Here is a 20,875-nt window from a genome sequence, read left to right as displayed (position 1 = left end):
GATCAGGTAACAGAAAACCCTTTGAAACTGAATCAGATGGATAGAGATGTACAGTAATTTTACACAATTATCTTGTCCAAAATTCAGCCATTTATTTATTTATTTATTCAGACATTTTCTTAAACATCCGCAAACTGTTAGCATACAATCTTAGCACATAATCTTCGGTAAATCCCTTCATGACAAAGTTGGCATTTTAATATGTACAGTATATCAAAATATAGGTTTCAAGACATTAATATTCAAGGACAGACAAATAGAGAATTACAAACAATTTAAAATGACTGGCAAAATCAGAGAACCACTGGATTCTTACAACAATGAAAAATGCCATTCTTAACTTCTATATTTACAGCTGCTTTGTTTAATATTGAGTATAGTTATTTTTCCTTCATTAAATACACCACACTTAAACAAAAATGAAAACATAAATCCTGTTAATTCACTTTTCCATAACATTTCCAATTGTATTATGTCAAACATTATGATAGCTTTGTTTTCAACACTGAAGTCTCACAACCGTTCCTAAGAGTGCGGATTGGGGGTGTGGGATTGAAATCTTTTTGCTGAGTCTCACAGTTCTAGCAGCTCTTCCTCTTCCTCCTGGGTGAAGAAGAACGTGACCACTGACACCACGGCTTTGTACAGCTCCTTCCAGTTTGTCACGTACCACATCTTATAAGCTGCTTCACCAAGAAGCACCACCAGGAAGATAGCAAGAAAGACCAGGAAACCATGATCCACATAGTAGAGAAACTTCTCTTTGACCGTTCGCTGTTCCCAAGGCAACGCAGCCCGTGCTTCGCTGTAGTGGGCAAACAGCATCATAGAAGCTTCATCCTCATTGTAGCCTTCTTCGGCCTCTCTCTCTCCTTCAGTTCCACCTTCGGGCATTTCTTTCCTCTCTGTCTCTCAGCACACAGACAGACACAGTTTGCTTTTCAACACTTTTTCAATGTTCCCTTGCTGATATTTGGGATCACAAATTCAAATACTGTATCACCGTGAGGCAAGCTAACTGCCAATTAGGTTGTAAAGGAGACAGAATGTAGTCAAATCCGTCAGTCTCGCCCAGTGTCCTCTTTATTCCTGATCCAGAAGCTGGAAGCTTTCAAAGCTTTGAAGGTGACTTGCGGTCCAAAGAGTAAGCTTTGCTTTATCCTTCCCTTTTTACAGAAGAAGCTTCTGTCATTGTTTTTTGTTGGGTTGTAAGTTAAATTAATTGAGAGCTCTGCATTTGAGTCTGTTTTTCATCCATTCCATACCCTCTCCTGTTTCCATATGATAATGTCTCCTTAATCAGTGAATTCCATTGTTTCAGCTGTTAAAATCAAGAGTTACTATGATACTACAATTTAGAAAAAGTGCTGTACTTTGTATTTTAGTTATGCTCTCCAGTATCTCTTTTTTGTCCTCTCTTACAGTCTCCTTCTTTAGGTATGTGGTGATAAAGGGAGTGAGAGAGATCTGGGAGGACAGATTAGACTCTGTTCTTTAAGGAGATCAGAAGCTGAAGAAATGGACTCAGCAAATTTAAATCAGATCCTTAGAGTGGGAGAGAAGTGAGAGAGGGAGAAGAACAGATGGAAGGTAAGACTATTGTAGAGCAAGAGAAGGGGGAGGGTGAATTATTTTTTATTATAAGAAAAGCAGATATTAAATTATTAAATTGGTTCTTTAAATGGACCCTACAATTAATTTGATAGAAAACAATAATTTACAATTTGTAAGAATCTTGCATCTTTCTTTCAATGGACAGCAGGCAGCAGTGGGACACAAGGGCTCTATGAGTTAGGGTTCACATCCCAGGTAAGCTGCTTTTTATTGTCCCCATGAGCAAGGCACTTAACCCAAATTGTTCCAATGCAATACCCAATTTAAAAAAATGCACATGTAAGGTTTGGATAAGTGTCAGACATACAAATGAATAATTAGGTTCTAGACCCAGAGTAAAAGTAAAAATTAAAACACGACAGCCACAATACACAAATACAAATAAACAAAAAAATACAGTTTTCCAAGTTAATTAATATTAATTAACTAATAATTAATATTATGCCTAAAATATGTTCACAAGCAAATTTGCTCTGATTTTAATTTTTGTATTACATCTAAGCTCATTTTAAAAAAAAGTGTTTCTATGTGTCTTTTGTTAAAAAAAACACATGCAATATGCAATTTTAAATTTGAAGTCACAAGTCACATTGAAAAATGCAAATATTATTATATTAGAAGTCTTAATTACAAGTTAGCAGACTCCTGTCATTGTTCCTGCTCTTTTTCTAAGTATTGGATACCTACTTAGACCTGCCTTTTCCTGTTTATACATGCACAATTGTTGAAACCTTTGTTTTATTGCCTTTGAATCTTTGAAGTGGTGGTATGTCACCTGTGGCCTGAGGCCCTGTGACACACAAAGAAGCTACTATTTTGATCATGAATACCACAAACGTTTCTTTTGCTGAAACTATTTAAATAATACAGAACATATTCATATACAGAGAAGCAGCTGCAATTGACTCCTTAAAGCACTTATCCATTTTATTAGTGCAAAGCGATCTGTACAGGATGTAGAAACATAGTGTACTATGTACTACATGTATTTGAAACATCCAGAAGCTGTGTATAAAAAGGATCTCAGTGTTTATGTTGATTATTCTATGTCCTTTTAAACTAAAAATGGAAAAGCAAAAATAATGCTTAAATATAGAGCAAAAAGAATGAGATTTAAATCAATTGAAATATTACTCAAGCTATGCTTCTCATTAGTTAGATCTCTCCTAGAATATTCTGTTCAGTTTTGGTCAGCATATTACAAAAATATTATAGCACTAGAAAATTTTCAAGAAGAGTAATAAGAATAATTTATAGTTTTGAAATTGGCATATACAAACAGGTTTAAGTAACTAAATCTCTTTAGTTTAAAACAAAGAAGATTGAAAAGAGATTCGATCTTAGAATATGAAATTGTTTAGTGTCAATGAGGGAGTATTTCACAACTGGAATCTAATTAGCTCTTCTTTACACAGAGGGTCGTGGATGTGTGGAACATGTTTCTCAGCCAGGTGGTTAAGGCCTAAACTCAGGGCTCCTTCAAGAAGGGGTGGGAAAACGATTCGCTTAGCTACTGAACAACCAACCAAACAAGATCTACCAAATGGACTCATTTCATTTGCAACCTTCTTAAGTAAATAATTTAAGTTGTATTTGTGGTATACAGTATTTACAATATCCTAACCTGTTAACAGTGTTTCTTTACACAGGCCTAACATCTATTATAGTAGGGGAACAAGTACTGTAAATGTTTATTCCATGTTGAAAAAAGAAGAAAAGAAACACAACGTTTCGGCTGTGGAGCCTTCTTCAGGTGTCAGCACAGTCTTCACACCTGGAGGTTCCACAGCCGAAACGTTAAGTTTCTTTTCTTCTGTTTTCAGCATGGAATTAACCTTTTCTTGTTCCCTTGCAGCCTATGCATGCTCATTTTAGCTCTGTTCACATGGGGGGATGGTAGTGGATTCCTGTACTCAAGAAAAGTAGAGTATAAAAGGTGGGGTGAGTTATCCAGAGTGTAATCAGACATTGCTGTCTTCTAAATCCTGTCTGATATTGTTATATACAGAACAATGTGGTTCACTTCTAAGATGCCCCTCCAACTCTCAATCGACTTTTGTACAGTGGTGTCCTGTCAAAAAGCGCATCTCTTGATTACCAAGGGATATTTTGTACTTATTGTGCCTAATTTCTTATCCTGTTTCTAAAAGTGTTATCACTCTTTTCTTTTAGTACAATAAGATAAATTAAACAGATTGCAGCAGCAATGCTCCATAATAACAATAATGGACAAAGATCAATGTGGGATTACAGTGCTCTTTGTTAACAAGGCCACACCTACAGCCAGTCTTGCACAGGTTGCAGAGCCAAACAATTTGACAAAGTGTGTGTAAACTGCTGAAGGAGGCATTTGCCAAGCAGGAATTCCCCCCCAGCCAGTCAGATGACACAGGGAGGTATTATATTTCAAGATGAAGGAAATAGCTGACCACAATAAGGAACTGTGTGTTTATGCTATCACAGCATGTCATTGCTTCCTGGATTTTATATATACAGTCTCCAAGATGACTAATAATATAACATAATTTAAAGTTTTTTTCTTTGTCTCGTGTGCATTTGTGAGTTAAAACATATCACAGCTGACGCTCAATTTAAAACTTTAGTTCCAAATCCTACAGTTGATAACATCACTCTGTCGTTTATTCCTAACTACAGACATGCTTGAAATACAGTAAGTGAAAACAAACAAATCTTTGACAATGTACTTCTTGTTTTTACAAAATGTTTATTCAGAATGTGACAAGACGAAGGCTCAGTTTAGAAATAATGTAAAATATTTACACTCTGACAAAAGAAACATCATTACATTCACATAGGAAATGGGACAGTGCATTTTTTACTGATTCTTAAACATTAATTTAGTTTTAGTTTCTTATGTACAGTATGTGTCCAAACTGTAAATAGTATTTGTTAAGGAGTAGCGAAAAATGCTGTTATTTTTTAACACCTATCAGTCTTTAATGGGGCTAACTTCAATGCTTTACACCATTTTCTATCAAATAATTATTTTAATAATAATTCTACTTTCTCTGTAAGTCAAAAACTACAAATTCAACACACACTCAGCTGAAATCAACATGTGCTTAATACGTGTTAATATGTGTTTGTCATATTTGAATAAAAATGACTTTGAAAAGTCAAAATTAGACCATAGGAGTTGACAGTTTTAATTAAAAATATTTAACTCTCTCAAAATAATCTCAATAGCAAAATCTTCTTCAATAAAAGAAAATGTGACTAGTGCAAAAGTTTAAAGGTTTAAAATGGCAGTCAAACCAAAAACTGACTGCTTAACCACTAATGGAATGAAAAGTTATGTTAAAAATACCTGAGCATAAGACGTAAGTAGCACAATCTTAAAAAAACAGACTTAAGAATTCTCCCTTTTTATGTACAGAGTCCCTTTAAGCTATGTTGTTGAGATAACAAGAGTATTTAACTGGTTGATGTAATCTTACAGCATAAGATGCCATTATTGTTTTTTTTTTAAATAGGAAACCATTAATTGACATTTAATTATTTATTTCAAACCTTTTAGTGTTTTTTTTTTGTTTTTCACATGCTGATCTGCATCATTTATTTGACACAATAAACCATTGAGCCACGTATATCAACATCGGTACCTTCAAAGCTTTCTGTTCCACATTGATATTGTCATCATTTTTATTTTCTGATTGCAAACAAAAGTCCAGCTAATTTTACAAACGAAATTGATTTTTTTCCATCTAATTAGTTACATTTGCATTTTTCTTTTCAGGTAATTTGTTAACTGAAATGAAAATGCGGACATAAATATGCACTTTATAGCTATGTCTTGTTAGAGTTTTACCTTTAAGCATTTTTTTGGAAATGTAGAGATTCTTCTGGATAACAGGAATCACTGTCAATTCCTTTGCAGTTAATCTGTTTTTGCAACTTTTCTTCTGAGGAACAGTTATATTTATTATATTACTATGTCTGTGCTTTGGAGCTGTTGAGCAAGAACAGTTTTGAGTTGGGTCAGTGATGAGAGGGGGTCACAGGGGAAGTTGGGGAGATCAGAGGGTCTGGGGAGACCTCCAGGCCCTCTTCTCTGTAATCAGGGGAGTGTTGTTCTGGGGAATCAGGCTGCTCCAGACGATCAGCTCTATTCTGCATTATCTCCTCTGGCGTCTTGAGAAACCTTTTTAGAAAACAACAAAAAAAACGGAGAATTTAAAAACCTTAGGCTGAAGACATAACTTTAATAATACTATATTAAAACATGTGTCTAGAATAAGCTGGGTGAAAATAAAACTTGACAGGAACTCACAAAGACCATCCATTTTCTAACTGCTTTATCCAATTCTGGGTCACAAGGCAACCAGAGTCTATCCCAGCAAGCAACGGGAACAAGGCAAGATACATCCTGGATAGAACATCAAGGCACACACAGACAGAAACATGCACTCTCTCACACCAGGGCTAATTTTCTCAGAAGCCAAGTAATCTGCCAGTTTGTCTTTGGACTGTGGGAGGACACCAGAGCAAACAGGAAACAGCCCACACAGACATGGGGAAAACATACAAACTCCATGCATAGTGAACCTCAGGTCTGGAATTGAACCAGGGAACCCAGTGCTGCAAGGCAACAATGTGTGCCGCCTCCAACACAGCAATACAACAAAAACAAACATCACCAACAAATAATTATTGTACATTATTGTATTGTACAGTACTATGTTTCTTTCTGTATTTTCAGATTATTATGCAATTTGCTCTGCAAATAAGATTTCAATTTCCAATATAAACAGAGTAACTTAGCTATATTGCTCTTGGTGAAGAAAGGGTATCCGACCCTTATTGAGCAACCAATGCTTTCCTTAACCAATGATTTATAACTTTATTTCTATGAAAAAATAAAAAAAATCAAGTATGCCATTTTCACTGACCAATTAGCTTTTCCTCTTCTAAATCCAAGAATTGCTTGTATAACCTTGTTAAACTTACAGAAAGTAATATTACTTCTAGAAAGTAATACTAGTAATATTACATTAATGTGGCTCACATGTTGTACAGTATATGCCGCAACTAAATACGTACATCTTTCACTTGAAACCTGGTCAAGGAAAGTTTTTAAATATTTCATGACATGTCACCATTTCCCTGAATTTTACTACAAATTATTTTAATACATGCTGTACCTGTGCAGTATTTAAGATGACACATTGAGCAAACACATAAAAAAAAAGTATCCAGGTATGAGCGTAATCATGCCATGGTTATGTGCCAAAGAAAGAGCGTATTCAAGGTGTCAATGTGTTACAGCAAAGGAACAAGACAGATGGATCAAGGTCACATACTTCCATAATCACTTTCAGACAACAGCTGCAGAAGAATTAATACTAAATTGTCACCAGAGAATCAATTTACAGTCATCAACAGATTATATGAACATGGCATATGCCCCAGTGACCATGAATAATCCAGTATTTCAGTAACATCACCTTGTAGCTTGTCTCTGATAGTGCAGACAGCACTTATTTAATCCTCATCTTTAATGAGGGAACATCTTTTTTTCTGACAAATATTGATTTCACTGACAGCACAGTGATGGATGAATACTATGCACAGGGCTATGTGGTAGAGACAGGATTGGTGGTGCTTCTGTAATAATCTAGTATGGTATAACATTCACTGAAATATCAGGGCTACCGATCATTGATTGTAACCCCAAAACAGAAGAATACACTGCCAAAATTCTCAATCCAGTCTTCATTCCCTTCCTGCAAGTTCACAGACTAGGTCTTGTACCACAGTCGCACAATACTCGCCTTTACACTGCACACATCATCTGACCATTCTTGTAACAGAAACATACTTTGCTAATTGGCTAATTGGCCAGGTGGGTCTATGCTCAAACAAAACTGGCATCATCACCACCTCATGACCCCCCTACACAGACATTTCAAGTTCTGTGTGGGTCAATATTTGGCCTAACATTCCTCGAGTATTCCACACCAATATCAAACCTTCAATGAGGTGCTGATGCCTTGCAGTCATCAACACTAATGGTGGCCATAGAAGATACTGATTTTATGACTTTCATTAGACTACCACGTGCAATGTTCTAGGGCCAATATGTAATATCCATTACTTTTTTCATTTGTTGTACATCCTAACCTAATTTACCTCTTTGCCATTCTATGCATTTTTTATGTAGAGGGGCACGTAGAATACACCATCTTTTAATCCATTATCTCTTCAAAGTATTAATAATTAACACCAGTTACCATTTTTATTAAAGTCATCTCAATTAATTGCTGGCTCTGCTTTACTGAGTTCCTGTGACATAGATTTTCTATTTCGGCTGAACCCCAGTTTTGGGAATCAAAGACTTTGAAATTCTTTACCTATTGCAGCTCCGACCCCTTAACATCGCTCCCATTTAAAGGATAGTGAAAATACTGTACGTTTGTAAATATAATTGTGGGCCTGCTGAGCATTTACCGAAAAAGCAGTTTCTGTCCTGGCTCTTTCTTGATAATGTTGAGTTTGTAGTAATGGCGAAGTGCCCGGGACATTTTTTCATATGTCATGTTAGCTCTGTTCTGTAAAAAAAAAAAAGAGGAAATATTAAGCAATTTATCTCTGCCTCTGCTATAAAGAGGAACAAGGAAATGACAAGACCATCAAATTATTCCAAAACTTAATTAGAGCAAAGAAGTTGTCTATCAATATCCAGAGTAAGAAAGGTGATTATTTAATTGTTGTCTATTTTGCCCAAATAAATTGTTAAAATAGCATTACAAATATAGTGATATCCTATATTGCATACACTGTGAAAGGAAATTGTGAGATTAATGAGGGAACCATTAGTTACAAATTTAATTTCCAACCATGCCATTGCCCAGCCTGACCACAACATGTAGCTCTCTTCCACACCGGAGCTCACATGGTCGTGTCAGTCTCACCTTGTGATTACCCCAGAGACGAGCCAGGCCATTCGGATCCACAACGCGGAACACCATGGTCTCCCGGTCCTCCCAGCGGATGTAGGGTTCATAGCGGCTATCTGAGAGCAACTGGTACACGTAGTCCCACAAGAGACGACAGTCTGATAGGAGGAAAAATCATTCCTGTCTTTTATGCCTTCATTTCACTTGCCTTGGTCCATCTACTGCCAGCTAGGTTATTTTCAATGCAACTTGACGTCTTTGCAATGAAATTATTTAGCTGTCACACAGCATGCATACTTAAAAGGTACACCATGATTAATTCAATCTAAGTAACTCTATTTGAAAGAAACAAGAAAAGGTTTATTCCATGCTGAAAAGAGAAGAAAGGAAACACAATGTTTCGGCTGTGGAGCCTTCTTTGGGGGTTACACTTCTTTGGGTGTTTCCTTTCCTGGGTGTTTGCCGAAATGTTGTGTTTCCTTTCTTCTCTTTTCAGCATGGAATAAACCTTTATTTGTTCCTTTGCACCTTACGGATGTTGGCACAGCTACCTCCTTGATCTATTTGAAAGATACACCATTGAAAAGCATGCCCTGCTCTAATAATCAATTAATATTTGTGGTAATGCAAATCTTACCTGCAATCTTGCCATTGGCTTCAGTGAGTGGAGAAGAGGAGTATGAGCAGGGGTTTTCCACTCTATTGGAGAGGTTGAGAGGTTCCTCTTTGCAGCGCAACACTGTTGGAGGGGCTGGTGGATTTGATTGACAGATGTCATTAGGAGGGGTAAAAAAACGGCTGAGGAGATGAGTAACTGAATCTCTGACACAGGCTGAGAAAAACTTCTAGAAAGTCCTGAAACAGCCAATGTGTGCAGTTTTATAAGCGGACAATTGGATTCAAAGTCTGTTTTGTTCTAGAACAGGAAGTGCGCCCTGTTTTATAATATACTAAATAAAAATAAACTTTACTTAATGTAGTGCCTTTAAAATCAATGATCTCAAAGCTCTTTAGAATCCATAAAAGGCACCTAACACAAAATGAAATTAAAAATAACCACAATGCCAAGAAAGCAACCACAAAAAAGTTGGCTGAAAAAGTACGCTTTTAGGCCAGACTTAAATGCACCTGAGGTCTTCCAGAATAGTGATTCAGAATCGTTGGAGTATTTTGAATCAGTAGGAACACATCGTGAACCTGAATGATCTGAGGAAAGGCCATGTGCAGGACATTGAACTGATAACATATTTGCCAGATAATGTATTGAAAAGCCAAATCAAGGAGAGCCTTAGATGTCAGGAGTATTTCAGAATCAACTTGAAATCAGCCAAGAACCAATGCAAAGACTTTGAAAGAGAAGTCCTTTCCTGTTTTCTTAGGCACCCCTGTTAGTACGTAGGAAGGCCGTTCCATTTTGAGGGGACAATAAAGGGTCATTTGGACTATATAAGGCCTGGGTTACGGGGGTTGCCGTCTCCCTAAATGATAGTTCATGTGATAAGTGTCGTAAACAAATGTTTGTGCCTTCGCTTTGCTCTGCCACCTCACTATGTTTGAGAATCATAGAAAGCAGGCAGAGCAACACAGAAATCACATCATCCATTTGGCTGGTTTTCATGCCTGCTGACAGGGGAGCGTTTTATGTTTTTATTACAATCGGTGGCTTTTTACAATTAACCCCCCACGTTCTATTACAATAGACAGTGCACCCACATCAGCTGCCACAAGATTATTAAAAACTTTCAAAAGAGCAGTTTTGGTGTTTTGTAAGTGTCTAAAGCTAAACTGAAGGCTCAATGTGGTACTTTGCACTGCGTATAGAATGTAAATACAGTACAGATCACTGCTATAGATCACTTTTGAAATTATTTTCTCCCAACATCTTGTTCATATTAAAAATGGACAAGTATCTTGTAACTGCCATGAATTATTTGTTCTTTCTAAAACTAACTTTCCCCAACACTGACTGCAATGAACATTGCAAAACCATTGTCCTGTTTACCTTAGCTGTGTCAGAAGAACACATGTGCAGAAATAATAGGGCACAACAAAGAAAGGCTATGTTCTTCATAGTCTGTTCTTTTCTTGTTTGGTGCTTTGGAAATTGCCCTCAAAGGTTACTTTATTTTCTAATTCCAGATATTCCTGTTAGAATAACATTAATTACTTCATGTGACATCTCAAAACTTTACTATTGTTAGTAATTAATAGTATTCCTATTATTAGTATTATTTCTAACACATTATCTAAAGAACATGTGAATGACGTAGCACAGCTGTCATTTAATTCAAATTGCTCTCTATACTGTATGTCAATATATGTTCTTTCCTCTCTGCACCTCCAAAACAGTCCACTCTCCCACTGCACAGGCTGTGATATCAGCTTAATTCTGAAGACTGCAATCTTGACATGTGCCAGGACAGAAATCTTTGATATACCCCCTCAACACACACCCTAAAAATCCTAGCACCCTCTCAAATCATCAAGAGGACAAACGCTTATTTAAGACTGTTGAATAATGATAAAGTTATGTGCTTCTATCAAAATCTATTTGCAACAGCTCCAATGACATAATGTATTAATATTCCTCTACATTTAATATATGACATGAAAATGTACACTGAAAACAATAAACAATAAATGAAAGTTATCACATTAAATTATTAATTTCCCGACCTCCAGCTGGACCAATAAGTGGGAATTGTTTTTAACCAATTGACTGGTAAGGGTAAATGTTTTCTTTTCTTGATTCATACACTTCAAAGAAATTTGAAATTTGAGCCCAGTGATTCCGAAACCTTACAACATTAACATGAAAAGCAAATAAATGTAAGAGTCCTTAATCTGATAAATTGTCTTATCCTACAGCCAGCAAACCACACTAACACTTGTACCAGCTGTGGCGAGTAGGGTGACACAAATATCTGTCTTAGATGCAGTAGCATTTATGAAACTCAGAATCATGAAAACAAAAAAGGTACTTTTTTCTTAATGTTAGATGGAATGGAATAGGAGGTGCTTCTGATGTGTTCAAACAAACATTAATACACTGTGCAAACAATCTCCATGGATTAATACCTGGATATAGCTGGGTCTACCCTTTTTCACTAATTAACTTTAAGAAATTTTGCCAAACTACAGAATCCAGGATCAGTCAAAACAGGCCCTGCCTTTGATGGTTTTAGAGGGGGAGGTGGGACTTCTTTTCCCAAGTACAATTCCAAAGCTCACAACAGGGCATCCTCAGTGGAGCTCAATCACAGAAGCGTAGTCATACCTGGGTGGATGTGCTGTCCAGGGAAGGTAAAGACAGGCAAGGGGTGATCTCTGTCCTGGTTCTGGTCAGCACTGCTGGTGGACACACGAACCATCGTCACTGGGGAGTTGTTTGGAAGAGAGTTGGTTGGGCACATGGGTACAGTCCTGTATGAGGGGCTACAGGGAACTGTAGCCACAGAGCACAGAAAACAAGACAAAGAGATAGGTGTTGGGATGCCCACCTTTAAGGAAAGAATAAATTAGATAATGTCTCATGAATATGCTCATCTGTTCATTGATAGACTGTTTTTCTGAAGGTTCACATAACCACTTCTCCATAACACAAAGCACACTGTATCACTACATGTAAGATAGAATGCTGTTTCTGTGAGATTTCTTTAACTCCAAAGCTCACTTTAAAACAACTTATATATGTGTGTATCCTCATCTCCATTCAAGAGTACTTCTCTCTTTGCCTTACAGCTCTAAATCTGATCTGATTTAAAAATCCAGCATATTTTTGGTTGACACGAACAGAAATAATTCTTGTCAGAGGAATCCTGAACAAAAGACACTGCATTAATAAAGAAGTTGAAAAAAAAAGTCTCATTAGCTAGTGTAACTATGAACATCTATAAAACTATAATTAGCATAAGTCTGTATTTCACAAAAAAAACTAAGTTCAAACATCAGCATTTTGTAACTACCAACTCTTTGAAATGCTCAGAGTGCACAGTTATGAAACAAGCAATCTGTTAAACCGAACTACTCCTTCTTTGCTATGCTTTTCTGCATTGCATTTCTAGCATGGATTCCTAATTATATATATTTTTACCTGCAAAGGAAGTAAGCTTACTTGCATTTCCTTATACAGGAGCAGATAAACCTGCTCTTGTTCAGACACACCTGTTGGCACAGTCTCCAAACTCAATTTGAACCTTGCCAAACTTCCCATGTTTGAAGCTGATCTGGAAATCACCTTCCCTTCAAAAGGGGCTGGGTGTGTCTCTGTTTGCATGTACGTGTCAGAGGAGGCTGAATGGGTGTTTTTGTTGAGAACATGGCAATCTCTTGTCCATATGTAAAATTTGGTAAAACATTGCCAAAGATGAGAAAGTAGGATAACAGCCATCACAAACCACAGTACAGTAGAACTGAAGTGTACTAGAAGAAACACATAAAAATTGTTGGTTTATTTTTTTTCTTACCGAGGGAATTTTACCATTCTGTGAAAGTGGTTAGTGCATATTTTGTTTTCCAGACAAGAGAACGTACTAGTTCCAGAGTAATGCTCTAAACTTCTCCACAGGATGTCATATGTCTTCGCAAGCATACTTTAGTCATTATTTTAACCTTTTGTTAACTGAACTCTGCCTACACACGATACCTTTACTCCAATTTACTGATTTACCTTATTCTGATAATCAAGGCAATGCACACAAATATGTTGAATTCAAACTCCCTTGTTTAGATCTTAGCTATCTAACTAAAAGCAGTGGATCAAAATACATTCATCTTTGTTATGTTGAATTTTAAATGTTTTGCGTATCCTGTGTTGTGTGATATTTTCAAATATTTTCAAAAGTAATGTGTCAGGGGTAATGTATGAATAAATGTGTGTGATATTAACCAAGTGAAGAACTAAAGATGATTTCCAGATCTTATAGATAACCATTAAAGCTGTTTGGAGTACCCTGAACTGTTATTAAAGAAGTGAAACAAGAAAAGACAATAGAAGGACTGGAAAATTGAAGTAAACTACTAATTCTCAAAAGCAATCTAAAGGTTATATTTTTTAGAGGTAGTTGGAATGAAGTGCTTAGAACCCATAGGTGCATTAAGTCTAAATTTGAGATTTGAGATTTTTTTGGGCAGTAATAAAAAATATATATATATATATCCAAAGAAGACAGGCGAGGTCTTAAAAAGCTTCAAGGTACAACCTTCCAATGTTATTGAAAAAATAATAATAATAATAACAACTGAAGAAAATTATGAAGGGATTCTCCATCAATGCACCACGCCATTTGGAAAATTAATAGGTCAAGGATTCACTTTGCAGTATTAAAACAATTGGAACACTATTGGCATAATATTAAGGGATTTTTTGTCTAAGTCTGAAATTAGAACATCTGAAATTAGAGCCATACCCTCCACAGCATCCAGATCTAGATCAAATAATTAGGGATAATGTTGACAAACCATCACAAGTCTAGAAAAAGGGAGAAGCTTTGGAATGTGCTTCATGGTATTTGAAACAGATTTGTAATGCCAGCCATTAAAGTAGATACAAGAACTGTGCGAGTCAAATCAGTCAAAAAAAGCAGACAGTAAAAATTACTATAAATGGAAAATGTGTCGTCATTTTAAATCTGCCTTTTTGTTAGTTATTTCAATAATTGTAATCTCTTGGTAGAGCTACCAATGTTTGTGAAGTGCCATACCTTGTTTCAGTATTATATACCAATATGACAAAGATATTGACTTTTGTGAAAGTCAGCATCCATTCTAGATGTTCTCTAAAAAAAATTTGAACTAATTTGAATGTTGTGATTTTTCACTATCGAGTGTGAAGTGCAGGGCAACTTCAACAGGGAGACTAGTTGTATTCCTCTGACAAGCTGCCACAGGTTTTTTGTTGCGTTTGAGTTATTCCCCTGATTCCAGGACTGCTGCCGAGTGCCACACCAGGAAGTTCTCTATGTAAAAATGACACTATTTTCTGGCATTGTAGGGGAATACCATAACTTAATTTAACGAACACAGAAAAGTAGCAGTTTCACAGGCACTCAGAATATCAGAAAGAACACAAGCTAATTAGGCCAATGAAGCTCATCTGGTTTAATTTTTAATGCTGAATTAATGCTGAACTGATGTCCCAGGTAATTATTCTTAGAGATACAAATATATTAGTTTTGTCAGTCACTGTGCTTGATTTGTCACATCATCAAATTTCACGTACTGCTGAAAAATGAAAACACACAGGTGGCGATTCTAGATTAGGTGGGCAACAAAGGGGAGTTAAGGTATAGTGAGGGGGACACAACATTGTGTTTTCTTTCTTCTCTTTTCAGCATGGAATAAACGTATTACTTTTTCCTTTGCAGCCTACGCATGCTGATGCAGCTACCCACCTGAACTACTTCAATATAATAATAAATACTCTACAGCATTTTCACTGCCATTTTCTGGACACATCAAACCACTGATCAGCCCTTTAACAAAGAGAGTCACAGGTGTACAGGACTTTAGAGAGTCTTCGAGATATGACCAGGTACTCACCCCCCCTGACTGTGAGCTCTCTGTGTTGAGGTGTGTGGGCAGTCTGGCCTCCTAGAGGTTTGGGGAGGGAGTTACAAACCATGGCTCGCCTCTGCTGTTTTACATGCTGGAGAAGCTCGTATAACACATCTCCTGCAACATGGGACAGGACAAAAAAAAAAGCTTTGCTAACCAGCGAGAATATCAAATAATATTATTGCAAATACACACAAACAAATATTATATATCCTTTTTGGTTTGCAGTTTATTATACCATAAATCAAATAGTCACAGTTAAGGTTAATCATCTCATAAAAATAATATAAAATACACACTTTCTAGAACACAGCCTGTCTATATGAAATCTCTTCAACAACTGCTTAGTCCAAATATGGTTGCTGTGTCAGTCAAATGTATTCCATTGAATATGCATATTCATTAATATTTTGTTTTGTTTTTATCACACATTCCAGGTGTTCATAATCATAACATAAGAAATGTGAACATCACAAGTGATAGCAGGCCTTTTAGCCTATCTTGTTAATTTGGCCGCTATTAGCATAACTATCAAAGAATTGCATCTAATATATCTCTGTCTGGAAGGATCCCAAGGAGTCAGTTTCAACTACACGAGAAGGGAGAGATTTCTACAATGCAACAATCTTTTGTGCTTTTAGTCTAATATTTACAGTTTTTTCTAGTAATAAATAAGATCCTTAAAAACAGAATAATTAATTATATTGTCCCTTTGATCTGAGAAAGCTTTACTTTTGGTTCAGCTTTTAATAACAATCAAATCAGAGTTCCCAGACGTGGTACAGTATCAGTTTCATCAGTTTCTGTGGTTAAATGTAATTTTTGTGTTACCATTGACATGAAACAGCAACCAGTTAATTGGAACACTGGTTGTTTATGAAATGTTTATGACTGCCAGATAAAATCACTTATAGTGATGGTGTACTAAGCATTTAAGTAGATTTAAAGTAGGAACTTTCAGGAACACAGGACACTAATGTGATTCTTAAACTCCTTTAAGGCTAAGATGTGATATGAACAAAAATGTAAGTTTCCCAAAAAAGGAGGTTTGCTGGAGGTTGTTAATTTAGAATCAGCAGTGTAGCACATTGGTAAGGGTTCTGGTTATATAACTAGGAGGCTGTGTGTTCAAATACCAAGTATGACACTGCTGTCATACCTTTGATCAAGGTTATTCACTAAAAATTCTCCAATGGAATACCCAGTTGTATACATGGATGCTTTGGATAAAAGTGTCAATCAAATAAACTAGTAGGTAAACAGTTATTTAGTGCTTTGTCATCATAGATCTTATGTGGTAAATGTGTCTTTTGTAATGTGCGTTAAAAGACCTACAGTACCAATGGGTCCCATACTTAGAGTTTGTCTCCCTGCTCCTAGGAAACCCTTCTGGTCCACTCCCATTTGTCTTACCTGAGCTTGGACATCGCAGACGGAAGTCCTCCTTGGTGAGGAGGCAGAGTGCCTTGCCGTTCATCTCAAACTTAGACTGATCTGTCCTGCGTAGAGAGTATTCCTTCTGAGCCCAGCGCAACCAGTGACTCACATCATCCTTTCCCCATAAAGAAGGGTTAATCCCTGAGGTACAGAAGACAAGACCTAAGAAGCAAGTCTGAAATACCCACATTCTTTTTTACAGCTTCCCAAATCTTCTTGGGAGGACTTCCTGTCCACCGTAAGCCTTTGAATAGCAAAGAAAAAAGGAAAAAATGGTTTCAAAGCTATTTTGTGCATATTTTTCCTCCTACAAAAACAAGTTGTTTTATACTACCAAGTGCATTACATTTAATACACTCCAAAGTTAAACATGCATGCTGTTTAAATATATATTTCACTAATCATCATCTTCTTGTTTTAGTATTATTGTCATTTGCTATGAAGTATACCCGTTACACAATTATAGATTGTGACTTAGCCATTTAACACTCTGTACTATTTAACCAATACATACCAGGTGTAAACACAAATGACTCAAGCATACCACTGTCTGAGAGACTCCTCTGTGGCTGGTGAACTATGCACACTAGGGGTTGCAAAGAACACTCTAAACACATGTACACTAATGGGCAGAACTGAAACAAGGAATATTCTAAGAGGTCAGTTATAGTGGGCTAGGAACATAACATTAGAGCATTCAATTCCAAACCACATACACTGAACCTCTTTCCTTGGAGTGGGAATCAGAATTAGGTCAAGAGCTCTGTAATGATGCCCAAACAAAGTTAGAAAATAGCAAGATAAGAATGAGTAGTGAGTTCATGAAGGCCAGTGTAGCATAGAGGAGTAGGGTCTGCCAGACTCTGCCTCATCCTCCAGAGCTGGAGAAGCAAGACAGTCCCATCTTCTTACAGATGAAACATCAGCAATTGGTGTGGCAGAAGTATTCAGAAGTATTTTTTCTTTTAGGTTTGTACCTGCTCATTGCATCTCCCTCTCATCAGCTGCATGATACACTAGGTGTGCTTTCATTACTAATGAAAGTGGGTGTGTTGTCCTGGATTACCAACATGATCTATGTAGAAACTGTCACATCAGCACATCTCAGTGCACTTTCACAATTCAGGTCAAACTACTTGTCACGATCCCTTTATCCCACTCTACCCATCAGGAGTTTATAAATTAGACAAACCCCAAAGCACTTTGTCTTGCACTTAGAGTGCATTACTATTCCACCGAAAAGGTCTTGGTACCACTTGTGTCTGAAGTGATAACTTTAAGACATTAAGGTAAGAAAAAACGTAGACCCTGAGGTCCTATGACAACTTAAACATTCAATATTTATGTAACACAGTGTGACTCAATTTTTAGGGGAGGTATATTTATCAGATATTGTATATTAATTGACATCATAATACTTGTGGTAGAACATCAGTTCTCAAGCTAATTGATTAATTTGATTTAAACCTTTTGATTCTCAAGATGATTCACTGCAGCAAAGTGAAGTCATATGGAATGTACTCACTGAGTCTCCCTGGCAGCTTGCAGAGCTCGTCTTGGGCCCCTGGGTATACTGGGGTGAGGGGACTATGGGGGACCACTAGCGCCGGTGGACAAGCTGGAGGGCTGCCACTTACACAACATTCCTGCGGCCATCAACAACGGAGAAAGGAGAGAGAGTGGTGGGAAAAAAAAGCACTTTGTTTAGTAAAACTTTATCAAAATTAATATGACCTTTTTCTGACTTCTCTGGTGCATGCATGTTTAAATGCATACCATTTGGGGACAAATTATACATAGATTATAGGATAATTATTCAAGGAAAGCCTATTCTTTCCATTTCTTTTAATGTGTTTCAAATGAGCCCATGAAATGTCAAAAAATAGTATCCAAGAAAACTTAAAATAGCATAAGGAAAAAAAAGCAACTGCATTTTAATTAAAATCACCGCATTGGGCATTACAGTATGGAACCGCAGTCTGGTTTATGAAAACAACTCTGCAAAAGTCTTGGAAAAAATAGGCAAAATCATATGTTACAATATATGCATATTATGAGCATCAAAAATTTACTTAAACGTGCTCTGGTGTTTTCTACAATTATTACAAATATGATTATATTTCAACAAATTAATAACAAAACAAGTTAAACTGCAAGTGACCAACGTGTCAAAGTGTTGTAGTAGCCAATCTATTACATTTACCAATCAGGTTTAATGGACTCAGTGCCCGGTGCTCCTAGTCATTCATTAATACATGTTCCTCTCTACTCATCTTTAAATCTAAAAGGGTACTTTACCTAGAAAACACGTTTGCCTTTAAACTTATGGCTAAAATTTCAGCAGAAGATAAACGGAGAACTGTTTGTTTTCATAAAGAAGGAATAATACTCAGTGAAAAGAGTAGGAATATGCAAAATGTTACAGCAGTGTAGTCTGTTTTTTCGCTCATTTTGCATTTCAGATGGTCTGTTTTCATCATAATGTACCTTATTAGAAAACATTATGTGCTATTTCATTATTATAAATAGCCGCGTCCAATAGTAGTCGTCTATATTACTAAAAGGTTCATTTGTAGTGTATATCACACCTAGTATCCTAGCAGAATTCTCAGCGCAATACGCCATCAGAAAAAAATTGAAATCATGTTATAAATGTAAAAGCGAAAGCAAAGTACACAACTTTTAAGACAAAGAGGATGGGAATAATAGCTTTCGAGACAAATTTTTTATTTCAGAAATGTGTAGTTTAAACTTCAGTATTAGCGATATGTTTGAGATCAAAATGAAGACGTACTTTGCCACGTTTCAATCATGCAGTCTCTGTTCAATGTAAACGTACAGTGTGAATTAGAAAAAGAGAACTGCAATAGTCATCGCTTCCTTCTGTGCTGTTTCTGTTTTAAATTCTACTTTTATTTTAATTTCAATTTCAGTATATTTATCCATATTACAATTATAGTCTGTTCAAAGCTCTCCGAGTTTTAAGAGCATAACTCTGAAGTCCAGGTGTTAATCTTTTTTTATTAATCTGTACTTACCTTCAAAGGTGGTGGTGAGCAGCCGTCACACATGTTTTGTACCTGGAAGAGACTGGGAGAAAATCAAAACAAGTTTTCCAAAATCTTGGAAAGGAAATTAAACTCTGTCCAGACTGCGTGGAAAGCTTCTTGTGTAAACACTGAGTAAAATAACTATATGTAAGCCGAAAAGAAAACGTCCATGTTATTAACTTTTAGATAGCATGTTATCTTTTTTGAAGTACTCTTCCGGGAAACGAAAACGAAAGGGACCGGATCTGCTTATTGAATGTGTGGGGGTGTGTATTACTGTATGTATGTGTGTGAAGCAGAGAGTAACACTGACGGACTACGGGAGAGCGACAGCTGATGCAAACTCAACACCTGTACAATGTACAATCACGGTTGTGTGTGGTCTTACTCTTCACCTGTCCTGCTAAATAGTATAGTTTATTTCTGTGGTTGATTATAGAGGAGTATTATAAGAAAAAGCAACGGTTTTTTATTTCTCCTTTTTATTATTTAACACCATTCCCTGATCTAGCCTATGTTTAAATGAACCTGAGAAGCCACTGTAGGCCCTATTATTAACACGGGTTCAATTGCTACAGTATATGCAGTAAACTGACTTGTTTTTCATCATTGGAACACACTCTCATTTTTAAATATCGATAGGGAAAAAGCAGTCTTTTCCCCTTTTATTCTCTGTTTAGTTTCATGAGACAATCTAATAATCTACGAAGTCCGTGGAACGTTTCCAAAGATCAAACTACAAAAAAGGCAAAAAAACAGTTGCATAAAAAAAGCCAAAATCATGTTTTGCCTCGTGGTTTGGAACAAATCTAGGTCTATGCTTATACTGTAAATCCTGAATATGACATGCCTATAACGAACTTTGCGCTAATTGCAAAATACTCAAATAAAACATGACATAATGTAAGGTAATATTAAAAAACACAACAGTTGATGGCTGAAACTGAAAGCAAGGGTCAGCGTTGGTTAATATGACAACACTCATCTTAATATCTTTACCCGGTGATAAATGATGAGCCTTCAGACAGAATTAGTCTAATACCACAAGATAAAAATATGGACTGACAGTTAATCTTTAGAATACTCCCAATTCACAAATGTTAGAAATAAGATGTTTGGATATGGTCAGGTTTCGTGCATTTAAAATCTGTATTTTTTTTTTATCTCGGAGGTCACCTGGTAATACTAAATAAACTGGCAATTGATTACGCTAAATCATCAGTAATATCGATTCATGGTAATGTTTAATGTCAACATTAATTGATGTAGATTTTGCTATAAGGTCAGTTATGTGTCAACTAT

The 20,875-nt window shown here is 36.4% G+C and overlaps 1 protein-coding gene and 1 long non-coding RNA gene across 4 annotated transcripts; one reads left to right on the top strand and one right to left on the bottom strand.

The window, feature by feature from the left end:
• Positions 1-1,337: 1,337 nt before the first annotated feature.
• Positions 1,338-15,065, top strand: LOC148658624 (uncharacterized). The gene is made up of 3 exons (XR_015940113.1): positions 1,338-1,590; positions 1,760-1,809; positions 14,897-15,065. It is a non-coding gene; the product is annotated as an uncharacterized LOC148658624 (long non-coding RNA).
• On the bottom strand, positions 4,320-19,831 carry etv7 (ETS variant transcription factor 7). Of its 3 annotated transcripts, none has more exons than XM_088640028.1 (9): positions 19,562-19,831; positions 18,049-18,169; positions 16,500-16,664; positions 15,072-15,203; positions 11,809-11,976; positions 9,169-9,282; positions 8,547-8,689; positions 8,083-8,183; positions 4,320-5,776 (listed from the first exon to the last, which is right to left on the bottom strand). In XM_088640028.1, exons 1-9 carry the CDS (start codon positions 19,592-19,594, stop codon positions 5,614-5,616), a joined length of 1,140 nt encoding a protein of 379 aa, XP_088496154.1. In that variant the 5' UTR covers positions 19,595-19,831; the 3' UTR covers positions 4,320-5,613. The 3 variants fall into 3 exon arrangements, with proteins under 3 accessions (XP_088496154.1, XP_088496155.1, XP_088496156.1); XM_088640029.1 differs by having other exon boundaries at positions 11,809-11,907; XM_088640030.1 differs by lacking the exon at positions 19,562-19,831 and having other exon boundaries at positions 16,500-16,767.
• Positions 19,832-20,875: the final 1,044 nt, after the last annotated feature.

This window comes from Lepisosteus platostomus, chromosome 7 (assembly GCF_059453375.1).
Source record: "Lepisosteus platostomus isolate fLepPlt1 chromosome 7, fLepPlt1.hap1, whole genome shotgun sequence".
In the NCBI taxonomy this organism is placed as follows: domain Eukaryota; kingdom Metazoa; phylum Chordata; class Actinopteri; order Semionotiformes; family Lepisosteidae; genus Lepisosteus; species Lepisosteus platostomus.
Note: the sequence above shows the minus strand (reverse complement) of the source record. Positions and strands in the feature narration are given on the sequence as shown.

Coding starts and splice junctions, on each gene's coding strand:
- etv7 (XM_088640028.1), bottom strand. CDS start 19,594: ATGTGTGACGGCTGCTCACCACCACCTTTGAAG. Junction 16,665..18,048: donor CAAGCTGCCAGGGAGACTCA/GTGAGTACATTC, acceptor TCTGTACCTCAG/GGATTAACCCTTCTTTATGG. Junction 9,283..11,808: donor TGGACAGCACATCCACCCAG/GTATGACTACGC, acceptor CAAATCCACCAG/CCCCTCCAACAGTGTTGCGC.